Here is a 20,665-nt window from a genome sequence, read left to right on the forward strand (position 1 = left end):
CAGCATAGTGTCCTCAGCATCCCCAGCACCATGTCCCCAACATCTGCAGCCTGGTGTCCCCAGTGCTGCCAGCAGTGTGTCCTCACGGCCCCACTACAAAGCATGCACATTGGTCTCAAGTGTCCCAATTGGAGAGTACCAGGACCCTCCAAAGCACTCCAAAACACCCACAGCCGTTGCTCCCCCAGAGCGAGGGAGCCCTGAGGTGTGAGTCGGGGGATGGTGTGAGTTAGGGTGTCGGTGTGAGCGGGGCGGGGTCAGTGTGAATTGGGGGACGCGGTGTGAGTTGTGGGCCGCGGTGTGAGTTGTGGGCCGCGATCCCTTTAAGGCGGCGATCACTCTCCGTCCGCGCGCGCGGCGGTTGCGCGGCCTCCTCATTGGCCGGCCGGGCGCGTGATGGGACTCAGCGCCTTCCCCCAGGCTTTGTGCGTCCGCCCGTGAAAGTAGCTCCGGCGCCCCGCCCTTGTGGCCCGCGGCGGGGCGGGCGGCGGAGGGATCTGTGCGGGTGGTGCTGCGGCCAGTCGGGATCACCTTGGCGGGCCGTGGGGGCGGCGCGCAGAGCGGCTGTGGCGCTCGGGGAGAGAGGAAGACTTCGGCGCGTCACTGAACAGCGGCAGGTAACGGCGGCAGGTAACGGCGGCCTGAGGGGCGGTGAGCGGCGGGGCCGGCCGCGCTGGTTTTGCCGTTATTCCCGTGTTTCCGCCGCCCGGAGAGGGTCCCCCAGGCGGCGGCTGAAGGGGAGGGGGCCCCGTGGGACGGTTGAGGAGGGGGCTCGCGGTAGCGAGCACGTGGCCGCCGGGCGGCCGCGGCCCCGCATTCCCCGGCCCCCCCACCTCAAGCATCCCACCGGGGAACACCCGTTCCGAGCATCGCCCCGTGACCCAGCACTGGGCAACGCCCGTCCCGAGCATCCTCCCGCGGCCCGCACCGGGAAACGGCCGCTCTGGGCACGGGGAGGCGGCGGGGGGCCGGTCCGTGGTGCGAGGGCCCGGGTGAATGGAGGCGGACACGCACGAGCGGGGAGCCCCGTGTGTGCCCCGCGGCCGCGCCGTTAAACGGAGCGCGGGGCCCTGCTGCGGCTGCCGCCCGGTTCCTGCTGGCCGGGCTGTGCCGGAGGAGCTGCCGGGAGGCTGAGTCAGAGGCAGTCGGAGCGAAGCGCTGGGCCGCCCTGCCCCCCCCCCCACCCGTGCCCGCACTCACGTAAAAGCCGGCGGTGCCCCGAAGGGCATGAGTTTAAATCAGCGTCCGGTTCACTGCACCCACCACTGATGCTGCAGCCTCTATCCGCTCCCCCCGAGAAGAGAAGGCCCCTTCTAAATTAATCTCCTCCCCTAGTTGTGCCTGCTGAAACGCGTCCAATTGATTGGGACAGTCTCTTGAGCTGTGAAAACCTTTGAAACGTGTTTAAACCCCCTTGGCAGGGCTACCAGGGCATGAATAGCGCTTTTGTCGGTGGACAATGGCAACCTCCAGACTGTCTTCTCAGACTACTCTAAGAGTAGACGGCAATCTCTGAAACCCTGCTTTGTTCTGATAAGGCAACTCGGTATCGGCGAGGCCCAGGTTAACAAAAAAATCACTGTTTTATGTAGGTTTTTGTCATGTTAAAGTGTTAGCTTTCCTACTGCTGCTCATCGTGACTTGCCTTGGCTCATAAATGCGATGACGAAGAGGTTTTTCGTTACTCAGACACCTCCACGGACTTGTGCAACTAGAAGTGCTTAATTAAACAAAAAAATTAGTCTTAAAAGTATAATTTCATGGCCGACATCCCTTATATAGAGCAGAATTCTGGCTAATATAAAGGAGCTCGATGGGTTAATGAGCCGGGCTGGTGCCAGCAGGTTTCCAGCCCATCACCGGATTAAGCAGAAGGTTTTTGTGCGAGGCAGGAAGCGCTGCTGCAAGCCACGTGCTGTTACCGGGCACTTCTGCCTGTGAAACCCTTCCGAGAAACTTTGCTTTCATTAGATAAAGAGCTTGGGGAGTCTGCAGCAGCTTGCGTTTTTTGATTACCTACCCTTTTATCTATCCGAAGCTGTAAATATTACTAAAACCGTAATTTATTGCTGTTTGCCAGAGTGATCCACTGCCGGTCTTAATTCCCTTTCCACCCAACAAGCTGATAATTTAATTTGATGGGAAGAAGACGTTTCCCAGGCCGGCTGGAGCACGTGCTGGTCCTTTATCTCCCGCCTGGCCCTTGTTCTCCCGGGGGAAGATGGAGCCGCAGCGGGTGGTGATGGATGGCACGTAGGGAATGGGGCTGCAGTACCGGGGCGCTGCCACGTGCAGCAATCTCCATCCTGGAGTAGGAATGCAGCACAGTGGTCTACAGTTCCGCCTAGTTAAATGTAAAAAGAAAACCCCCAAGCTTTCTTTTATCGTGTAAAGCTAGTTTTTACAGCTTGCCCGAAGGCAGCCAGGTGCTTTTTGCCAGGCTGAAAGGCTCCTTGTCCTCTGCAAGGTTAAGCCTTTAGGAGTGTCCTACAAATATCCTCGAGATAAGTCTTTTCGTCAACAAACATCTGATGCTTGTCACCTCCTCTTTATTCTAGTTAAGCCTTCCAGGGAGGGCAGCTCAGCTAAGGCAAGGCTGAGCCAGCAGCACACAGAAAGTGCCAGAGCGAGTCTGACCTTCCTACTCTCCATTGCCAAAAAGCTGGAGAGGCATCTCCGATGTGGATCTCTCCTCCCGTGGATCTGCAGCTCAGTGCCGGGGAGAGCGTCGGCCAGCTGGGAGCAGGTGGTGGCTCCTGGGTCCCATCCAGGCTTGCAGAAAAGAGGTGGAATTTTGGGGTGGCCATTTTGTCCTTACGTAACGGCGAGACACCACCTCCGGCACCGGCTGCCTGGCAGGAATGTGCTGTCCTCCCTCCCTGGGAGAGGGGATACCAGGCCAGGGTAAAAGTCTGCTTCTCTGCACAGCTGCATTTCTCTGTCGTTAAATGCCTTTAGCTTCTGGAATGAGCAAAGCTGATGTTTTTCTAGGCTTTTTTTGGGAATCTGAAGGCCTGCCTGATTTCATAACCCTGCCCTGAGCACTAACTCAAACCATTTCTGCCTCTGGGCAGGGACATTGGGCACAAGCAGGCTTGTTCTGCAGCATCCAGGAGGTTGTGTAAGTGGGGTTGGCCAGTAAATCCCAAATCATCACCTCCAGGGAGCCTCCTGGCTGCAATTCCTGCAGGCAGTGACACAGCTCTGCTGGTGTGGCCTGGGGACAGCCCCTGCTGCAGTTTCCACTTCCCTTAGTCACTGGTAACAGCAAAGACTTGGCCCTGGGTGGGGATTGCTGGTCCTTCTCCTTTTTCCATCCCCAAGGGGCACATCCATAGAAACCGTGATTGTAGGCTTTCTCTTAGATGATCCATGGGATGAGCTGACTGGAATTAGTCACCTGGCTACAGTAAAACCAGTCCTGACCTCAGATGTCCCAGTCTGGAATATTCAGGAGCTGGGGAGATACCAGATGTCATTGCGACACCCTACCTGAAGCATGGGCAGGCTGAGCAATAAATTTGGGAATTTAATCATTATTCCTCCAGGAAAGAATTCAGGTTCATTCCGTGCTAGAAACATTCAGGCTTTGTGGGATATTGCTCACTCCCCATTCCTTGCTCTGACCAGACTGAGTGCTCCGTGTTTTCTGGTGTCCTTGAAGTCCTTGCTCCTCTGTTCGATTTTAAAAAAAAGCAGAGTAGTGGCAAATGCCAGACATTCCTGTTATAAATGTGAGACTGGTCATTCCGGTAGAATTCAATCGGTGCCTTGTAAATGCACGGTGATGGGAGGCAGGAGGGTATATTAAAAAGTAACTCTTGGTGGTCATGGGCATGGTGCTGTGGACAGATGGGTGTTTCCGATACTTTCTGGCTCCTGCGTTTCTGCTCTCGCTCCTGGACAAGGTCATGGCGTCTCCGGTTAATTTTTCTGAGCCCTCTGAACTGCTGGAAAATCTTGTGAAGGGGATTCTGGCTGGGAAGTGAACTTTTCCTTCCTTTTTTATGAAGACTTCAGGGGTGTTAAAATTATATTTGCAATGACTTGAGTGGGTGGGGGATTTCCATGAGGCAGGGAGAATTCACCTGACTATTTTTTATAAACTTCGAAGTCATGCTCTGAATGCAGTTTCTATGTCAGGATACCGTTGTTCCGTATTCCTGTTGTTCCTAGAAGCTCTGCAAACCTGCTTCCCTGTGTGTGGAGGTGATTTCCCAGCAAAGGCTTGTTTTTGTTGGCATCTAAGGAAGCTGACGCTGCAGGTGTTGGAGGGTGCAGCAGCAAGTGTTAGAGGTCTGAAACACAATGTTTCAGCACTGACCAGAGGGTTTTCCTACAATAATGAGACTTTGTTGGGCTTTTTATGTGGGCAGACCTTCTTGTAGTGACTCCAGTGAATCAGCAGCTTCTGGCAGGGCTGAGGGGAAAAGAATCTTTGCCAGGTCAAATTATGGTTTTTGCTGGCCTGGCTGCTCTGTGGCGCATGGCAGCACGGCAAGGGTGAGTCAGGGCTGCCTTCGAGAGGATCTGCACGTACGTGAGGAAGGTCTGTGGAGCAGGGGAGGAGCATCGGGGCCAGCCGGGCCGCTGCGGCACGGGGATGGCATCGGGTAGGCTGGCAGGGCATGGCCTGCCCTTCACTGCGCTCAGTCCTGCCAGCTCTGGCAGAGCTTTTGGGTTTATTGACACAGTTCATTTTACTGTATCAAAGCTGGGTGTGCTGAGCTGGCTGGTGTGTGCCCCTCGCACCATTCTGTGGTTTACTGGGGGGCTTTGTCTGCCTTGGGGCCAGCAGAACAAAAGCCCAGCTCTATCCCTGCTCTGTCCCAGCTTTTAGCTGAGCCCCAGCCCACGTTTCTATAAGCACACCTTGGAGATAAAGGCAACTCATGCCTGCTCTGAATATACCCCGTGTGCCCAGGACATGGAGTTTGAAGTCAAGCCAATCTTTAAAGGCAAAACGAGTGATCTGCTCATGCCAGTAGCCACCACCTTGCATAACTCTTTTACTGGAGGCTTTTGGAATGCTGGGATTCCAGCCTGGGCAGGTCCAAGAGACAAAGGGCTTTTAGCTGCCACTGTTACTTGAGAGCAAAATTATTGCAATTAGAAATGGATGGGGCACTGGCACTGTTGGGAAATGAGTGTCCTCCCATCCCAGTGGACTGTTAAGCTTCAGCTCAGCTTCCTCTTGGGATTACAAGCTGTTCCTTGTTGCTGTTTCGGGGACTCTCTAGTCCAGAGGTGGTAAACAGCCTGGGTTCAGAGAATTTTTTTTAATCCAAACGTTTAAAAATACAATTAGTTTTAAACCTCATGATAGATTTTTGCTGCTGTGGGTGAAGGGGAGTGCTGGGGGCAGAGGAGACCCACAGCGTCTTCAGTTGAAGAGGGACTTGGAGTGTATTAGATGTTCAGTCTTTTACGTATTCTCTGCCAAGGTGTTGTGGTTAATCAACTCAAGTCTGCTTGCTTGTCCAGGCTTAAAGGATGGGGTTTAGGCTTAGTTGGACGTTGCTGTGATTAGGTGCTCCTGGGCAGAAGGTTGCCTGTGTCCAGGCGTGCTGTAGTCACGCCAGCGCCGAGCTGCCCCTCTCCCAAGTGGGATGGGAAGTGCAGTCGAGGCCTGTAGGAAAAACGAGTGGAGAGCTGGGAGGGAGGAGGCAGAACCTCTGCCTGCGCACTCAAGTGCTTGAATTTTGTTGCGTTGTGTAGCTCCAAGGGAAGACTGGCAATGAAGAGAAGCTATGAAGGGAACATCTGCATAGAAGGCAGGTGAGCCTTGGGTGGTCCATGTGGGGGATGACATGGAAATAGAAATGTGTCTTGCCTGTTAAGACTCTCGAGTAGGAGTATAAAGATAGTTTGACCCAGTAGCAGCTTTCTTGTTGCCTCCATACTCATCACATGGGTGTGTTGGTGTCACTGCTTGATGGGCAAGTTGGGGTGGGTGATTCCCAAACCTGGCACCGCTTTCTTCCCTTCCAGACACAGGAATCGAGCAACCATGTCGAAGCATCACGATGCAGGGACCGCTTTCATCCAGACCCAGCAGCTGCATGCTGCCATGGCAGACACCTTTCTGGAGCACATGTGCCGCCTGGACATCGACTCGGAGCCAACCATCGCCAGAAACACCGGCATCATCTGCACCATTGGTAGGACATTCCTAGATAGGAGGGAATTGCAGCTGAGAGCCCACACCATGGTGAAACTTGTTAGGGAAATTGTGAGAGGGATCTGGCTTTCATCCCTTGCCAGGGCTGAACCTGTGTGGTGAGGGAACATGACTTTTCCCATGTTTGCCTAACCTGTGTTACTGCTGGGAGTGAATCCAGTATCCAGGGAAATGGGAATCGCTTGGGTTCTGCTGCACTCCGTGGGCAAGTTAAAACAATATTTGCTGCTGCCGTGCTGAGCAATGCTGTATCCATTTACCTTTTCTCTTCCACATGAAACAGCCTGGTCTGTGTGGGTTACCTCATTATTTTTCCAAAGTTAATGTTCAAACTGTTTCTTCCTCCTAGGCCCGGCCTCCCGTGCTGTGGAGAAGCTGAAGGAAATGATTAAATCTGGAATGAATGTTGCGCGCCTCAACTTCTCTCACGGCACCCATGAGGTAAGGGTGGGGTCTGAGCTGCTACGGTCCCTGTGTGTCTGCTGATCCTGTCCCTCATGGAAAACGGAGATCCAGCTTCGTCCAGACCAGCCTTGGTGTGGGAAGGTGAAATAGCTGCTTTTGGGAAAAGCATGCTGGTTGTTCATACCAAGCCTGTGTCATTGCTGATAATATTAAGGGGTTTTTTCTGAACTGTTTTGAAAGCAGTTCAATTCCACACCCTGTCTTGTAGCAGGGAGCCAGGTAACTGGTATTTGACTCTGTGTGCCAATTGGCATTAAATCCTTCAGTTTCTCCTCACATCCTGCTGTTGCCAGAGCTGCCAATTCCCCAGTGAGCAGCAGAAGCTGAGAAAACCTGTCTGTGTTTTGCACCTCTACAGGAGGCCACACTATATCAGTTAATCTCACTTCTTGTTCTGTTGCTGGGGGTTTCACAAGCACGCGATCAATGAATAACCTTGATGAAAAGGCATCTGTTATTAGTGATTTGATGTAATTACTGTGCCCAGTGGGAAGGAGGGACTCCCGGGTTTTCTGGCTAACCAGCTGCTCAGGGTGTGTTCCTGGCACTCTGGAAGGTCCTGCCATGGAGCTTGGGTTGTGGTATGATGAGCTTAGAAGAGTAAGGTCAAAAGAAATCAACACTGCATGACAGTCAAGCCCTTACATCTATAAATAGCTGAGATCCTCAGGGATCCCATTCCAGGTTGCCTGGAATGCCACTCTGAGCGTTTCTGCTGAGGTTTTTTTTTTTTTTAAACCCTGGCTGCTTTCCAGCTTTCAAAATGTCACCCAGTAGCAGCTGTAGGTGGCTTTACTTAGTGACCCATGAGCCTCGTGGTGTGTAACAGCTTGGCCTCTCACCCTCATGGCCTTTAAGGGTCACAGGGCAGTGTCAGGATCTAAAGGGCTGATGCTTAACTGTGGGCAACCATCAGACCTTGACTAACCACCCTGGGATAGTGTCAGTGCATGCCTTAGAATTGGGAAATTGGCCTAGAGAAAGTGTAGTGTGGAGTAACTCTGCCTCCCAGGAGTCAAACCCTGTATCCAGGTGGCTGTTGGGCTGAGTGACGCATCAGGGAGTTGGTGGCCAGGCTGAAGCTGTGAATTCTCACACCGTTATTGCCTAGTTGCTGTGGTCTGTGAGCTTGTTGGCTGAGGTTGAGGAAAGGGAGTGTGGCTTTCTGCTTTGGGAGTGGTCTAATTGCACATTTCACACCGATGAGTCTGGTTTGGCTGTTGCCTGCAGAGCGTGACAGTCAGCCATAGCTAGTCCTAAGTTTGTGTCCCTTCTTGGCTCCTCCAGAACACTCCAGTTTCCAGTGAAGCTCCAAAGAGCTTCCATCTGTCACAAGTGCTTCAGTTCTTGTGTCAACCCCAAAGCATTTAATGGGGCTTCAGCTTTAACAGAGGTGCTTTGTCACCTGCCTGCCACCTTTTTACATAAAATAAAAATGGCTTTTACCTCCAGCTCTGCCTGCATTCCCATTCTGCATGCACAGCTCTTCAGGAAGTTTGGTTCCCTAGGAGCCAGTTAGTCCTTGATATTGAGCTAAAATGGAAAAATCCCAGATGATTTGAATGAGATAAGTGTAATAGCAATGTTGGGGTATGTTTTCTGCATCCACCCCAGCTGCAGTGCCTGGAAGGGTCGGGGCTGTCTCAGCCCCAGCTTGCACACTCAGTCAATAAACGGACTCATTTTCCTGCTATAAAGAGTTATCAGCTGTTGGGTATCACTGGTCAAGGGCACACATGTGAACTTTAGCATGGCTTTTACAGCATCAGCTTCCTGGTGCTGGCTTATCATCCCTGAGACACCCAAGTCGGTGTGCAGGGCTCATGTTGGGGTGCGTGAGTGGCACGGGGGAGCCAGGTGTTCCAGGTGAGTCAGGTCAAACTCCGTCAGTCCGTGTGGCACAGAGGGAAAAGGGTATTTCTTATCTACTGAAGTCTGTCAGGTGTTACACAACTCTTACTAGTTGTAAGTAGTTAAGGTTATCTCTTAATGTTGTTTAAACAAGTAAAGTAAACTGATCTGGCCATCTGTAGCACATTTGAGGGAGCTGGGATGGGTATTCCCACAAAACTATCTTGAAACTGACAGCATTTAGCAAAATGCTGTTGCAGACAAGGTTTGGAAGCCAGGTGTGTGATGCTGGAATATTGAACTCCTGTCTGTGATTGCTTTGGCTCTGGAAATAACTTGTAAATATTTACATGGATAATTTTCTTTTAGCAAATTCTTTATCTGTGGGAATTTAAGCCAAAGAGTGAAAAAATCTGTCTTCCTGCAGGATTGACAGTAGGTCAGGCTAGAAGTGGGAGCTGGTGGTGCAGAGAGGCATCTTCCCTTCCATGCTCTGACAGGAGGAGGAACACAGCTGTGTGTGGCACTGTGACATTCTTCTGCCATCAGGTGTCTTCCAGTGCACACAATTATTCAGCTGCTGGTGCTGTGAATATTTTGCTGTGTTGAATAGGCACGTGTTCAGGAAAGCTTTTGGAAAAGTTACTTTTAAAGGCCTGTTGGTTGGCGAGCCACGTTCAGTTGGCAGATGTGTGTCCTCAGGGACAATCACTTCAGCCAGGCCTCTGGGCTGTCTCCTTGAATTGTCCTTCTGGAATTAGAGCTGAGGGCACTGAGGGCATAGCCAGATAACTTCAGGCTCCACCTTCATGGCAGGAAGGCCTTTATATCCTTGCACTCTGCTTTCCTGTAAACTTTGTCTGGGTTAAATTTTGAAAGTAGAACTGAAACTGAGAGCAGAGCTGTCAGCTTGGGCAGCCTCTGAGGTGCGCAGGGATCTTTTCTGTAAGCAGCAGAATAAAACCAGCTTTAATATTTTCATCTTCTTACTTTCCAGTATCATGCGGAGACAATCAAGAATGTGCGAGAAGCCACAGAGAGCTTTGCCTCTGATCCCATCACCTACAGACCTGTGGCTATTGCACTGGACACCAAGGGACCTGAAATCCGAACTGGACTCATTAAGGGAGTAAGTTCTTTTTTTTTATCCCTACTTTTTTCACTACATAGACTTGATACTGTGTTAAGCCCATGGCCCATTCCAAACAAAAAAATTTGGAAAGGAAAGGAGGGAACAAACCACCTCAAAAGTCTGGATGAACTACTGTGATCTGGGAGGTGGTGGTGTGCTGGTTTTTACTGATTTTGTTGTCACACAGAGTGGCACAGCAGAAGTGGAGCTGAAGAAGGGTGCACCGCTCAAAGTGACCCTGGACGATGCCTTCATGGAGAACTGTGATGAGAACACACTCTGGGTGGACTACAAGAATCTCATCAAGGTTGTAGAAGTTGGCAGCAAAATCTATGTGGATGATGGTCTGATTTCCTTGCTGGTTAAGGAGAAAGGTGGGTAACAGCCATTGCTCCTCTACCTGTTTGGTTTTTCCTTAGGACATATCTGTGTTTTCCCTCCAGTAACTGTTTCTTAGCTTGCACTTGTGTGTTAAAGAAAAGAGAACATGGTTCTTGATGCTCTAGTGAGACTTTGAGCTAAATTTCTCTACCTCAAGTGCAGGAACTTTCCAAAAACTAATTTTAGTTGGGTTTCACTGGGCTGGCATCTAAACCCCATCTTCAAAAAGGAGTGTGTGCCACTGTTTATGATGAGCCAGGCTAATTTATGCTCTTAATGTTGGATTTAAATAGTTTTACAGCATGGACCCTGTAGTTAGAGACAGAACTAGCTTTAACTGATAATGTAGAGGCAAGGTTACTTCCATTGTACTCCCTTTATAGTGCTGTCTAAACTGCTCTAGCCTCAAGCCTCTAATCCATGAGTATATAGGGAGTCAGAGGTGATGCTTTTGGGGTGCTCACTTTGGTGTTGCAGGGCTTGTGTGCAGAATTGCAACCTGCTAGCTTTTCTTGGGGGAGGCAATCTCAACAGGGAACAGCTGGTATCTTGTCCAGGAACAACCTAGAAGTTGTTTTGGCCCAATCTGTTGTGTTCCCAAGGGTAAGCTGCAAGCTCATGTGGGACAGAAACGTTCTGAAGAGATGGGATGTGCTTTTTATCGCATGTGCCGATAAACTGCAGTTCTCAGGCAGGGAGATGGTGTGGGAGGCAGCAGTGGGAGCTGTCCCGTAAACGCTGACCATGGGAACACGTTTCAGGGAAGGACTGCGTCATGACGGAGGTCGAGAACGGGGGCATGCTCGGCAGCAAGAAGGGCGTGAACCTGCCTGGTGCTGCCGTTGACCTGCCCGCCGTCTCAGAAAAGGACATTCAGGACCTAAAATTCGGTGTGGAGCAGAACGTGGACATGGTATTTGCTTCCTTCATCCGTAAGGCTGCTGATGTCCATGCTGTCAGAAAGGTGCTGGGGGAAAAAGGAAAGAACATCAAGATCATCAGCAAGATCGAGAACCACGAGGGTGTGCGCAGGTGAGCTTTGTGGAGGGGACGCTTTAGGTTTGTCACACTGAAATAAAGCACCTCACACTCCTTTTTTGTAGCTTCAGACAGCTTTGTGTAGCACTGAATATGTGCTGTGCTTTGCTCCTGGTTTTCTTCCTCCTTCCTTGGCATTGCAGGAACCCAAACAGCCCATGGAAAGCCAGTGTGCTCCTTTCAGAGGAGGACAGATGGGAAGGCCTTTGCAGAACCAATGGGGTAACACAGCTCTTCTCTCGCCGTCAGGTTTGATGAGATCATGGAGGCCAGTGATGGCATTATGGTGGCCCGTGGTGACCTGGGAATAGAGATCCCAGCTGAAAAAGTTTTCCTTGCTCAGAAGATGATGATTGGGCGCTGCAACAGGGCTGGCAAACCCATCATCTGTGCCACTCAGGTACTGGAAATGTGCCATTGGCTCCATACTGCTGGAGTCTGGCCAGGAGGGAATGTTGGGGCAGCCATGGCTTGATGGCGTTGGTTGAAGAGTAAAACACAAAGAGTTTTGCTCATAGCTGAAAAGCTCATATTTAGGCATTTCTGTGTTTGGGATCTTTCCCAATCAGGTTATGGGACCTCTTGCTAAAGGTTTTACACCTCAAAATGTCACATGGTAATGAGCCTTTGGGGCTGACCTTGCAAATTCGTGGGAAAAATGGCACATGCTTTCCCTTAGCATCTTGAGGCAGCACATCTGTGCCTGACAGGGAAGGTTTGCTGGGTTTCCCATGCATCTTAGAAAACTCACCCACGCTGCAGTATCAGAAGGAACTGAGTAAAGGGAACTTTTTCTGGGAGTGGTAGGGATCATGTGCACAGTCCTTGGGCACTGGGAAGACTGATTTCCTGGCTGTTGTTGCTCTGCACACAGACAGTGGAAGTGAAAACTCTCTTAGACAGTAGTCATTAAACAAGATTCCAGATTTATAGTGGTAAATGCTCCATATTGCTCTATTGCTACAGAAATGCAGCTGGAACACAACCTCAGGCAATGTCTCGTGGGAAGCAAGCAGGGCTTGTTTAACAAGTGTTGAGCTCTAGGTGGGGGGAAGTTGAGCACCTGAGGAAGACAGGAGAGCTGGCCAGACTTGGAGGTGTGGAAAAGGATTTGGAAGAGCTAATCTCATGGAAAGCTGTCCTGTTTTCCACTCTTTTAAGTGGGAATGCTTAGGAAGCTGGTGGTGTTAACTGTTTTGAGTTTACTACCCTCTACACATTGTCTAAAGCATTTGAAGTCTTGTGTTGGATGAAGGTGACTTCATTGGTACAGACCTTGCTCTTTATGATTAGTAGATGAAATCCCCAAATTTGAGAACATGCGACTGGATTTGAGCTTTCCATAAATACTCCTAATGCCACACTCTGCTCTAAAGAGCTCTGAGTTCTTTGGGCTGAGCCTTGTGCTGAAATGTTAAATTGGGAAGTTGGAGTATTGTGTCTGGGATGTTGTGTGGCATAAATCTCCCTGGAAAATAAGTAAATGTGGAATGGGTGTAAAATGGAATGGGTTCTTTTCCTCACTGGTGGAAGCTTTAAATCAGAATTGGTTTAGGGACCAGGCCCCCTCTCTGTTCCATACCCATGGAGAACTCTTGGAGTCCTTAGTTTGCATCCCACTTTCTTCACAAGCTATAAGGAGTATTGAAGTGCAGCTGCTTCCCCTGGCAGTGTGTTAATCCCTGTGGGTTTGTTCTCTCCCAGATGCTGGAAAGCATGATCAAGAAACCTCGCCCAACGCGTGCTGAGGGCAGCGACGTTGCCAATGCCGTCCTGGACGGAGCAGACTGCATCATGCTCTCCGGGGAAACTGCCAAGGGAGACTATCCCCTGGAGGCTGTGCGCATGCAGCACGCTGTGAGTACTGTCCTGCCCTGCTGGGGACAGGGACAACACCTTGCCATCGCCCACCTGAGCCGACCACTCAAAGGCCTAAATGTGCCCAGTCTGAGCTGGAAGCACCCAACCTTCCAAAATAGCTATTTCTTTACTCACACTCTGCTGTGGGTGGTTTTTTGGTTTTTTTTGACCAAACACAGAGCTGAGGGCCTGACACCTCAGTTTGTGTGCTCCAGACTTGCCAGGCAGAGCTGAGAAATTCTTTGCATTGCTCTGAGATAAAAAATTTCCCATTTCTTTTTGTTTGAGGCAAGGTAAAGGGATTTTTGCCATTGCCTTGATAGAAATTTCATCCAGTGTCCTCCTGGAGTGGCATATTAAATGCCTTAAACTTCTGCAAGGTCAAGGAGCTGCTTAAGCAGTTTATCTATAGATAGTGAAAGGTTTTGGCTGAGTCTTGCATGGGAGGGGGTGGGGAGGCTCCTGAGGGTGATTTACAGAACTGTTGCATTCAGCACCTGGTGTGTACTGGGGGTTGGGGAGTTTGTTGCATGAGTACTGACAGCACCGTATTTTTACATGCCTGAACTGCCAGAAACCTCTGCTCTGCTTCAAGTTCGTGTTTCAGCTGATAAAAGCCTGATGTCAAGTACCCATGAGCATTGCTGCTCCCCAGTTACCAGTGCTGTGAATCACAGCAGTGATAACTCACCAGTTCTAACTCTCACCAGTTCTATTTGCAATTCAGGTTCTATAGATAAATCAACTTCAGCCAGTGTTGGTTTGCAGTGTGTTACCTAAACCTCTTTTACCTCAATATGGAGTAGTGTTCTTTGCACGAGGCAAATGCAAAATATGACTTACAATCACTAGGCAGTGATGCTCCTTTACAGGCCAAATGCTAATGGTGCACCTTAAAGCTTCTTCCTCCTTTTCCAACCCCTAAATCACAAGGACACACTTCCTACCAAGACTTGGGAACTTGCTGCAGCAAACCTTACAGCTGGGTTCCCATCCTGGCAGTAATTCTTTGGGCTGGGCAGGTTGTGTTGTATCTGTAGCCTGAGTTAAAGATCTGTCGCATGTGCTTCCTGCTTCCTACAGACCTGGGCATGGTGGTGTGGTGCTCATTACACCAGGCCCCGGGGAAGCTCTGAAGGCTTTAACACCCAGTGCAGAAACTGAAATACCAATTGACTAAATGTAAGATGTTTCAGGCAGCAAGGTGCCAACTCTTACGGTAGGAGCACATCCCAGTACAGTGAGGATCTTGCCTCTGAACTAATTCACTTGGTGTTAGTCAAGCCCGGCAACACTGCCCTGAGTACCCATGGTCTGGAGATCTGCAGCATGGCTGGAGCAGATGGATGTTTCTGTCCAAAGTGGGCAGTAGGAATCTTCCAAATACTGGGCAGGCTGATTCCTGCATGTGGGAGTGGGCTTCTTCCCATTCCACTCCAGGATCCACACTTCAAAGCCCAGCCTGGTCATGCTATGCTGCCTGATGGGACCAAGGTTTAAACAGCCTCTCCATTTTTCTTTCTCCCACCTCCCCAATATCTCCACCCATGCACCAACTGGAAACCCTCTTAGCCATTCCTGTCTGAGCAGATTCTGCTGTGGGGTGAAGTTTAGGATTGCTGTGCCCCTCTGCAGCTGCTGTCAAAGCAGACACCTGTTAGTCCCATGTTCCATTACACCTGGGGAATACAGACTTCCTTCTAAAACCAGCTGTGCTCTCTGTGTTACGTGGAGCTGCTCCCTTTATACCAGGAGCTGAAAATAAACTGCCTGGCTTCCAGCTCCTGCATTTGGAGTAAGTGTTGTGATGCAAATACTCCCATTTTATCTAAATCCAGCAGTAACAAAATGCATTAGGACAAGTTAGCATCAGCCTGCTGTTCCGGCCTGCTGCCTGTGTCCTGTTATTTTTAGACATAAGATACTTAACTACTTTGGCTTAAACTGATAACTGTGGAAGGGATAATTCCCAGCATCACATAAAATAATTCTTTAATGTTAGAATAGCAAAATTATGATTTTTCTAACTCCAGAGCTTTCACTATAATGGCACATGAGTCTCTAATTAAATGTGAACTTGTCATGCTTTGTGTAGCAGCTGCTCACTTTGTGGAGTAACTGAATGAAGTTTTCCTTGAGAAGATCATGAACCTTTGCATGCTTTTCTAGTCTCTGCAAGCCTTCTTTATTGGGTTGTCTGGCCTTCCAAGATGATTAAACGTGATGATTCCTAGGATTCTGGGATGAACAGGTTGCTGAACCTGTTGCCAATGCTCAGCCGGAACACAGAGCTGTGCCTCTGTTCCTCTCATCTGTCCGTGTCTGGCAACACCGCAACATCCACACTGTTACAACCCTTTAACGAAGACTTGTTCCTGTTTATTTCCCTATTACCAAAGGGAAGTTGGTATCCCACTTGGATGTGAAGCTTTATTGACTTTCAAGTTAAACTAAATCTTTATTGGCTCACAAACTAAATCTTTCTTTGCTCTAAAAGTAAACTAAATCTTCATTGACTCTGAAGTTAAACTAAGTCTTCATTGACCCTGAAGTTAAACTTGTTAACTTCTAGTTAATTCTAGCAAGGCTGAGAAAACAGTCTCCCACCTTCAGGGGTGGTGTTCAAAGTGCGTTTGCTTGTATGTTGGCTCCATGAACAGTGTTCCAGCAGCAGTCTGTGGTATTGGGAGCCTAGGAAAGGAAGCCAGAGATTCCCTCTTGAGGAATTGCAAGCGGGACCATAGGTAGGTGGCACACGAGTCTCTCAAGGAAGTCATAAGCAGCCGTGACAAAGCACAGTCTGGCTCTGAGCTGGCTTTTTCTGGTCCTTGAAAAGTAATTTGTGTTTGTCTGTTCTGCTGGAACTCTCAAATACAACAAAAATGCCACCTTTGAAATGCGTGCCCAGTGACTGGGGCCTGCCAGTTCCATGGTATGGTGAATGTTTCTGTGGGTTGCATTTAGCAAAATCCAAACCTGAGAGCCAAAAAGCTTCACAGCTTCATCTTAATACCCTTTTGCATGCATTACTATGACAATTAAGCAAATTAACGTGATCTCATGTTCCTCTGGTATATCTTTCCTTCTTTTCTTTCCTCTGTTCTCCTCCTTCCCTCCCACTCGGGCCTGCAGATCGCACGAGAGGCTGAGGCCGCAATGTTTCATCGTCAGCTGTTCGAAGAAATTTTACGCCTCAATGTTAACAACAGGGACCCTGCCGATGCCATGGCAGCAGGCGCGGTGGAGGCCTCTTTTAAGTGCTTAGCTGCAGCCCTGATAGTCCTGACTGAGTCCGGCAGGTAGGGCTCAGAGACAGGGCTTGGGCCAGCCCTTTCTGTGGCAAAAACACACTCCATCCTAACGCTGCAGTCTTTGGCTAGTGGCTCGCTGCCCACGCCAGCCTTGCGGAACTGCTGCCATGTGAGCTGACCCTGTGCTAGGGAGGGACCCCAGCAGGCAGGAGCAGAGCGAGAGTGCCTGGCAGTTGGCATGAGTGTCACCTGAGTGTGGGCTTGGCAGGGCAAGGTGCCATCAGTCCAAAAAGACCCCTTGGGAATCGAGGAGTTCCTCTGCAGGGATGTGCTGTTGGGGTGAGCTCAGTCTGGGCTCACTGATTGGTGACAGTGTCAAATTGTGGCAGTACCAATGTGGTACCCTGGTCTGGAGCACCTTGCCCTGCCCTGTGCCCGAGTGCCTGCTGTGAGTGTTGTCTCCGAACGCGTGTTGCTCTCGTAGATTGCCCGGGAGGCCGAAGCCGCCATCTTTCACAGGCAGTTGTTTGAGGAACTGCGTCGTCTGACTCCCCTCAACTGCGACCCCACCGAGGCCGCTGCAGTTGGCGCTGTGGAAGCGTCCTTCAAGTGCTGCAGCGGGGCCATTATTGTCCTCACCAAGTCTGGAAGGTAGGAGGGGACAGGTGCCCCCAGGTCAAGCCTGCTTCGTGACAGGGTGGGGGAAGGAGAATCCCAAAAACATGGCTTTGTGAGACTGGTGGAATCAGGCTCTGGCAGTGCCTTCGGTGCTGGTTCCTCAGGAGAGGGACACTCATCCCTACATTCAGAGTCCTCGGCCTGCCTCTGCCAGCGTGGCATCGCGTCTGAGCCTGGCCTCCCCTTGCTGCTGTGAGTGGCAGCAGTGCCAGCTGGAAGAGCCAAGGGAAAATAAGTGTTGCAGCTTCAATTCAAACTTCTTGGCAAGAAATCATCGATGTAACAGTGAGGCAGAAGTTCAATGGGTGCAGTTGTTTTTTGGTTTTTTTTTTTAATCAAGGCTTTTGCCTTTTGTAGCAGCATCCAAATTTTTGGTCCCTTGCTGGACTTTGCAGTCATCAGCCCTGCTTGCCTTAGCTCAAGGGGCGAAGAGGCACTGCACAGCCTGGGATTGGTAGGCAGGGAAATAGAAAGCATTGGAAGGATTCCTTGTGCCTGCCTGCAGGTAATATCTGCACAGGCAGGCATCTGGCAGGCACCAGGTGAGCTCAGTGGTTGCAGGTGAGATGCACTGGAGCAATGCAGTTTGGGATTTCTGTCCAGCAACAGTGACAGCTGCCAAGCAGAGACTTGTTCTTCCAGTTGGTGGAAAGGGAGCTGAAGCCTTATGGATCAGGTCTTCCATCTAGAGGAAGTGGGCTGCCTGCTCCCACAGTGCGTCTGACTAATTCCCAGACCGCCTTGTGGAAGGAAATCAGAATTTCTCAGACTGGATTCACATCAGAACAGTAGTGCAGCAGCTGAGATGTGGTTGTGTGTGCTGGGCACCACCTACCTGAAGATCTGGACCATCGGTGAAACCTTCACCAAAATGTACATCTTGAAATGATTTTGAGCAGCCACTTTCTGCAGAGATGAGGAGGGAACTATAAGCACCGAATTCTGGATACCCTTGTGGTTCTAATGTTTCTTTGTCAAACGTTCTAACCTTACACTTGACCTTTTTAAAGAGATTTGAACTCTGATACTTGAATATTTTTAGCTGTGGATTTGGTTAACTCTTGTGAGTACCTGGATCTCCTGGGAGGCGGCTCGGACAGTGTGGGAAGGATTGTCTGAGAGCTGGCACGTGTGGTTGGGTGCTTGGAGCAGTCTGCTGGTCCCCGCTTTAAGCAGCAAACTTTGCATCTGAGTGTTGCTGAGCTTGGCTCCACTAAACAAAGCTGCAAAAGTAAGTGGAGACACTGGCATGTCTGTCGGAAAGATGGAGCTGCAGATGCCATGGCCTTGCAGTTTGAATCTGTCTGTGTGCTGATGTTCTCTCTCAGCAGTGCCCAGGGAAAGGGAAGCTGTAGTCTAGTCCCCACCCAGGCTGTGCTGCTGCTATTTTAAGGCATTTTAAAATGTTTTAAGGACTCTGCTCAACTTCCCAATATAAATTTTGGCTTCTGTTGCACTTGCTTCCCGTTGGGTGCAGGAGCAGAGCTCTGTGTGGAGGAACTGGCCTGTTTGCTGGCTTCAGCAGGTGGCTGGGAGGCAGATGGCTTCCTCCTTGGCACGCTTCAGGCAGCACTGCTGACGCCGGCTCTTTCCACCCCATAAACCCGGGAGCTCCTCAAACAGGGAACTTTCAGGGACCCCTGTTGAGATGCCAAGGCCTGCTTGCAGAGGCCGGCATAAATGGCACCTCGCCACCTTAACATAGCAACAGAGACAAGTAAAGACTTGTTCGGGGAGCAAAACACCCTGATGGCACTTGCTAAACTGGGAGGCAAGGAGATTGTCACCACCAGTGGGGACAGCCATTGGTGGTCTGCCCAGTTGCCGAACTGGGAATCCAGCAGAGCATCATCTGTTCGGTGAGTGGCTCTCGTGGAGACTGGTCATGTCCCTCCAGGGGTTTTGGGGAGCCCTCGTGGGTGACAAACTTGGGGCTGCTGTGCTCCCACTGGCCTTTCCCAGGCATCCTTTGCGGAGGCTGTGTTGGGTGTGTGGAGCCCCACCGTGGCTGTTTGCCCACAGGTCGGCACACCTGGTGTCGCGGTATCGCCCACGGGCTCCCATCATCGCCATCACCCGCAATGAGCAGACGGCGCGCCAGGCCCACCTGTACCGTGGCATCTTCCCCGTGCTCTGCAAAGACCCTGCCCATGACGCCTGGGCTGAGGACGTGGACCTGCGTGTCACCCTGGGCATGAATGTTGGTGAGTGGCCCTCCTCCCCCTCCACCAGATCATGGCTCTGGTGGGATGTGGTGGCCCTCAGAGCTGGCGTGGTGCTTTGGGGTCACCCATGGGGACCAGCAATGGGAAGAGGGAAGCTGGCTGCCTGTGTGGTAGGTAACTGGATCCGGACAGGAAACGGGCCGTGATTGCATGAACACAGCCACATCCGATTGGGAAATGGGGTGGTGTGTTTGGCACATCTGCCTTTAAAGAGGTTCCAGCAGAAGACCAGGTTGGGGTTTAAGGTGGTGAGTGATGGAGCTGTGACCCTCACCAGTCCTGAGGGACAAGGGGAGCCTGGAGTGGGGGTCACTCTCCTGCAGCACCTCCAAGTCCTGTGCTGTGGAATTTCAAGCTCTGTGGCCGAGAACCCCAAAGCAGAGGTGAAGGGTCTCAGATGGGTGGGCAGCAGGAAGGTGGGGTCTCGATACCCTCCTGGAGCCCTGACTGCCATGGCATAGGCAGCCTTGGTGACTTGAGGAGCGGGTGATAGGCATTGTCCCCCATGGGCTGGGCTCTGACACCTCCCTCTTCTCTCCCAGGCAAAGCTCGTGGGTTCTTCAAGAGCGGCGACTTGGTGATCGTGCTGACGGGCTGGCGCCCTGGCTCCGGCTACACCAACACCATGCGTGTGGTGCCCGTGCCCTGAGTGCCCACTCGGCCTTCCTTCCCCTGCCCCACTCCCCCTCCACACCCCACTCCCCTCCCACTGCCCCCTCTCCCCTTGCATTAGACCAGGCATTGCTTGCGCTGTTCTCCTTGTCCCTAGAGTGGATATAGGTTGCTAAACACCACCCAGTGCAGCAGCAGCAGGGGCAAGAGACCTTAAATCACTAAAAAAATATACTTGAAGTGTTTAGTTTTTTAAAAAACCTCTCCCTGTAGTTAAAAGTCCTGCCTTGATGTGTGTTGGAGTCGGTGTAGGAGGTTCCTACCTGCTGCTGGGACTCCTCTTTTCCGGTGACTGTCCTCAGGGTGTGAAATGTGTCTTTTCCCAGCCCTGATGTGTGGTGTTGGGGAAAGAGAGAGGTGATGTGTGGTCAACGGTTCTGCTGGACCCCTCCGCGCTCGAGGCAAGCTGCTACTCCCCCTTCCTGTATATGGCCACACCCCTCCCCAGCCCCAATCCAAGGCAAATCCAGCCTTTATCAGCTGGCTGTTTCGGGTTGGAGGCAGGAGAAGGGTGCTGGCTCTGTGCGAAGAGCTTCCCGTGCTCCCCTTGCAGCGTTGTCTCCTGTGTTAGTCGTGTCCCCCCACCGCCCCAGAGTCCTCCCTTCACCCAGCACTCCGACGGGCCCTGGGGTGGGAGAGCACAACTGTCCATCAATAAAGAGAAGCTGAAGCACCTGCCTGGCTGAGCTGCTCCCTGGGGGATGGTGAGGGGTCTGCAGGGGTAGGTGGCGATCTGGTGGAGAAAGGGCTACAGGAGCTGGAGAGGTGTGCAAGGGTTGGGAAAGGCTCAGGGTATGGGGTGGTGCTCTGGTGAAGGGATGTGCAGGGATTGGTATGTCTGGTGAGGGATCTGCGGGCATGGGGGGGATCTGCTGGAGTATGGGGGGTGTTCCAGGGGTGGAGTTTGCTAGGGCTGGGGGCGCTTGTAAGG

At 51.2% G+C, this 20,665-nt stretch overlaps 1 protein-coding gene across 3 annotated transcripts; it reads left to right on the forward strand.

Annotated features, from left to right (window-relative positions):
* The first annotated feature begins 457 nt into the window (after positions 1-457).
* PKM (pyruvate kinase M1/2) lies at positions 458-20,409 on the forward strand. Of its 3 annotated transcripts, XM_085071084.1 has the most exons (12): positions 459-617; positions 5,719-5,778; positions 5,992-6,161; positions 6,531-6,622; positions 9,495-9,626; positions 9,817-10,003; positions 10,772-11,042; positions 11,298-11,448; positions 12,753-12,905; positions 16,041-16,207; positions 18,860-19,041; positions 19,605-20,409. In XM_085071084.1, the coding sequence occupies exons 2-12, from the start codon at positions 5,738-5,740 to the stop codon at positions 19,709-19,711; spliced, it is 1,653 nt and encodes a 550-aa protein (XP_084927210.1). In that variant the 5' UTR covers positions 459-617; positions 5,719-5,737; the 3' UTR covers positions 19,712-20,409. The 3 variants fall into 3 exon arrangements, with proteins under 3 accessions (XP_084927212.1, XP_084927210.1, XP_084927209.1); XM_085071086.1 differs by lacking the exon at positions 5,719-5,778 and having other exon boundaries at positions 458-617; XM_085071083.1 differs by lacking the exons at positions 459-617; positions 16,041-16,207 and adding an exon at positions 16,644-16,810 and having other exon boundaries at positions 5,723-5,778.
* The last annotated feature ends 256 nt before the right edge of the window (positions 20,410-20,665 follow it).

Source organism: Lichenostomus cassidix, chromosome 10, assembly GCF_008360975.1.
Source record: "Lichenostomus cassidix isolate B80296 chromosome 10, HeHo_3.0, whole genome shotgun sequence".
NCBI classification, from domain to species: domain Eukaryota; kingdom Metazoa; phylum Chordata; class Aves; order Passeriformes; family Meliphagidae; genus Lichenostomus; species Lichenostomus cassidix.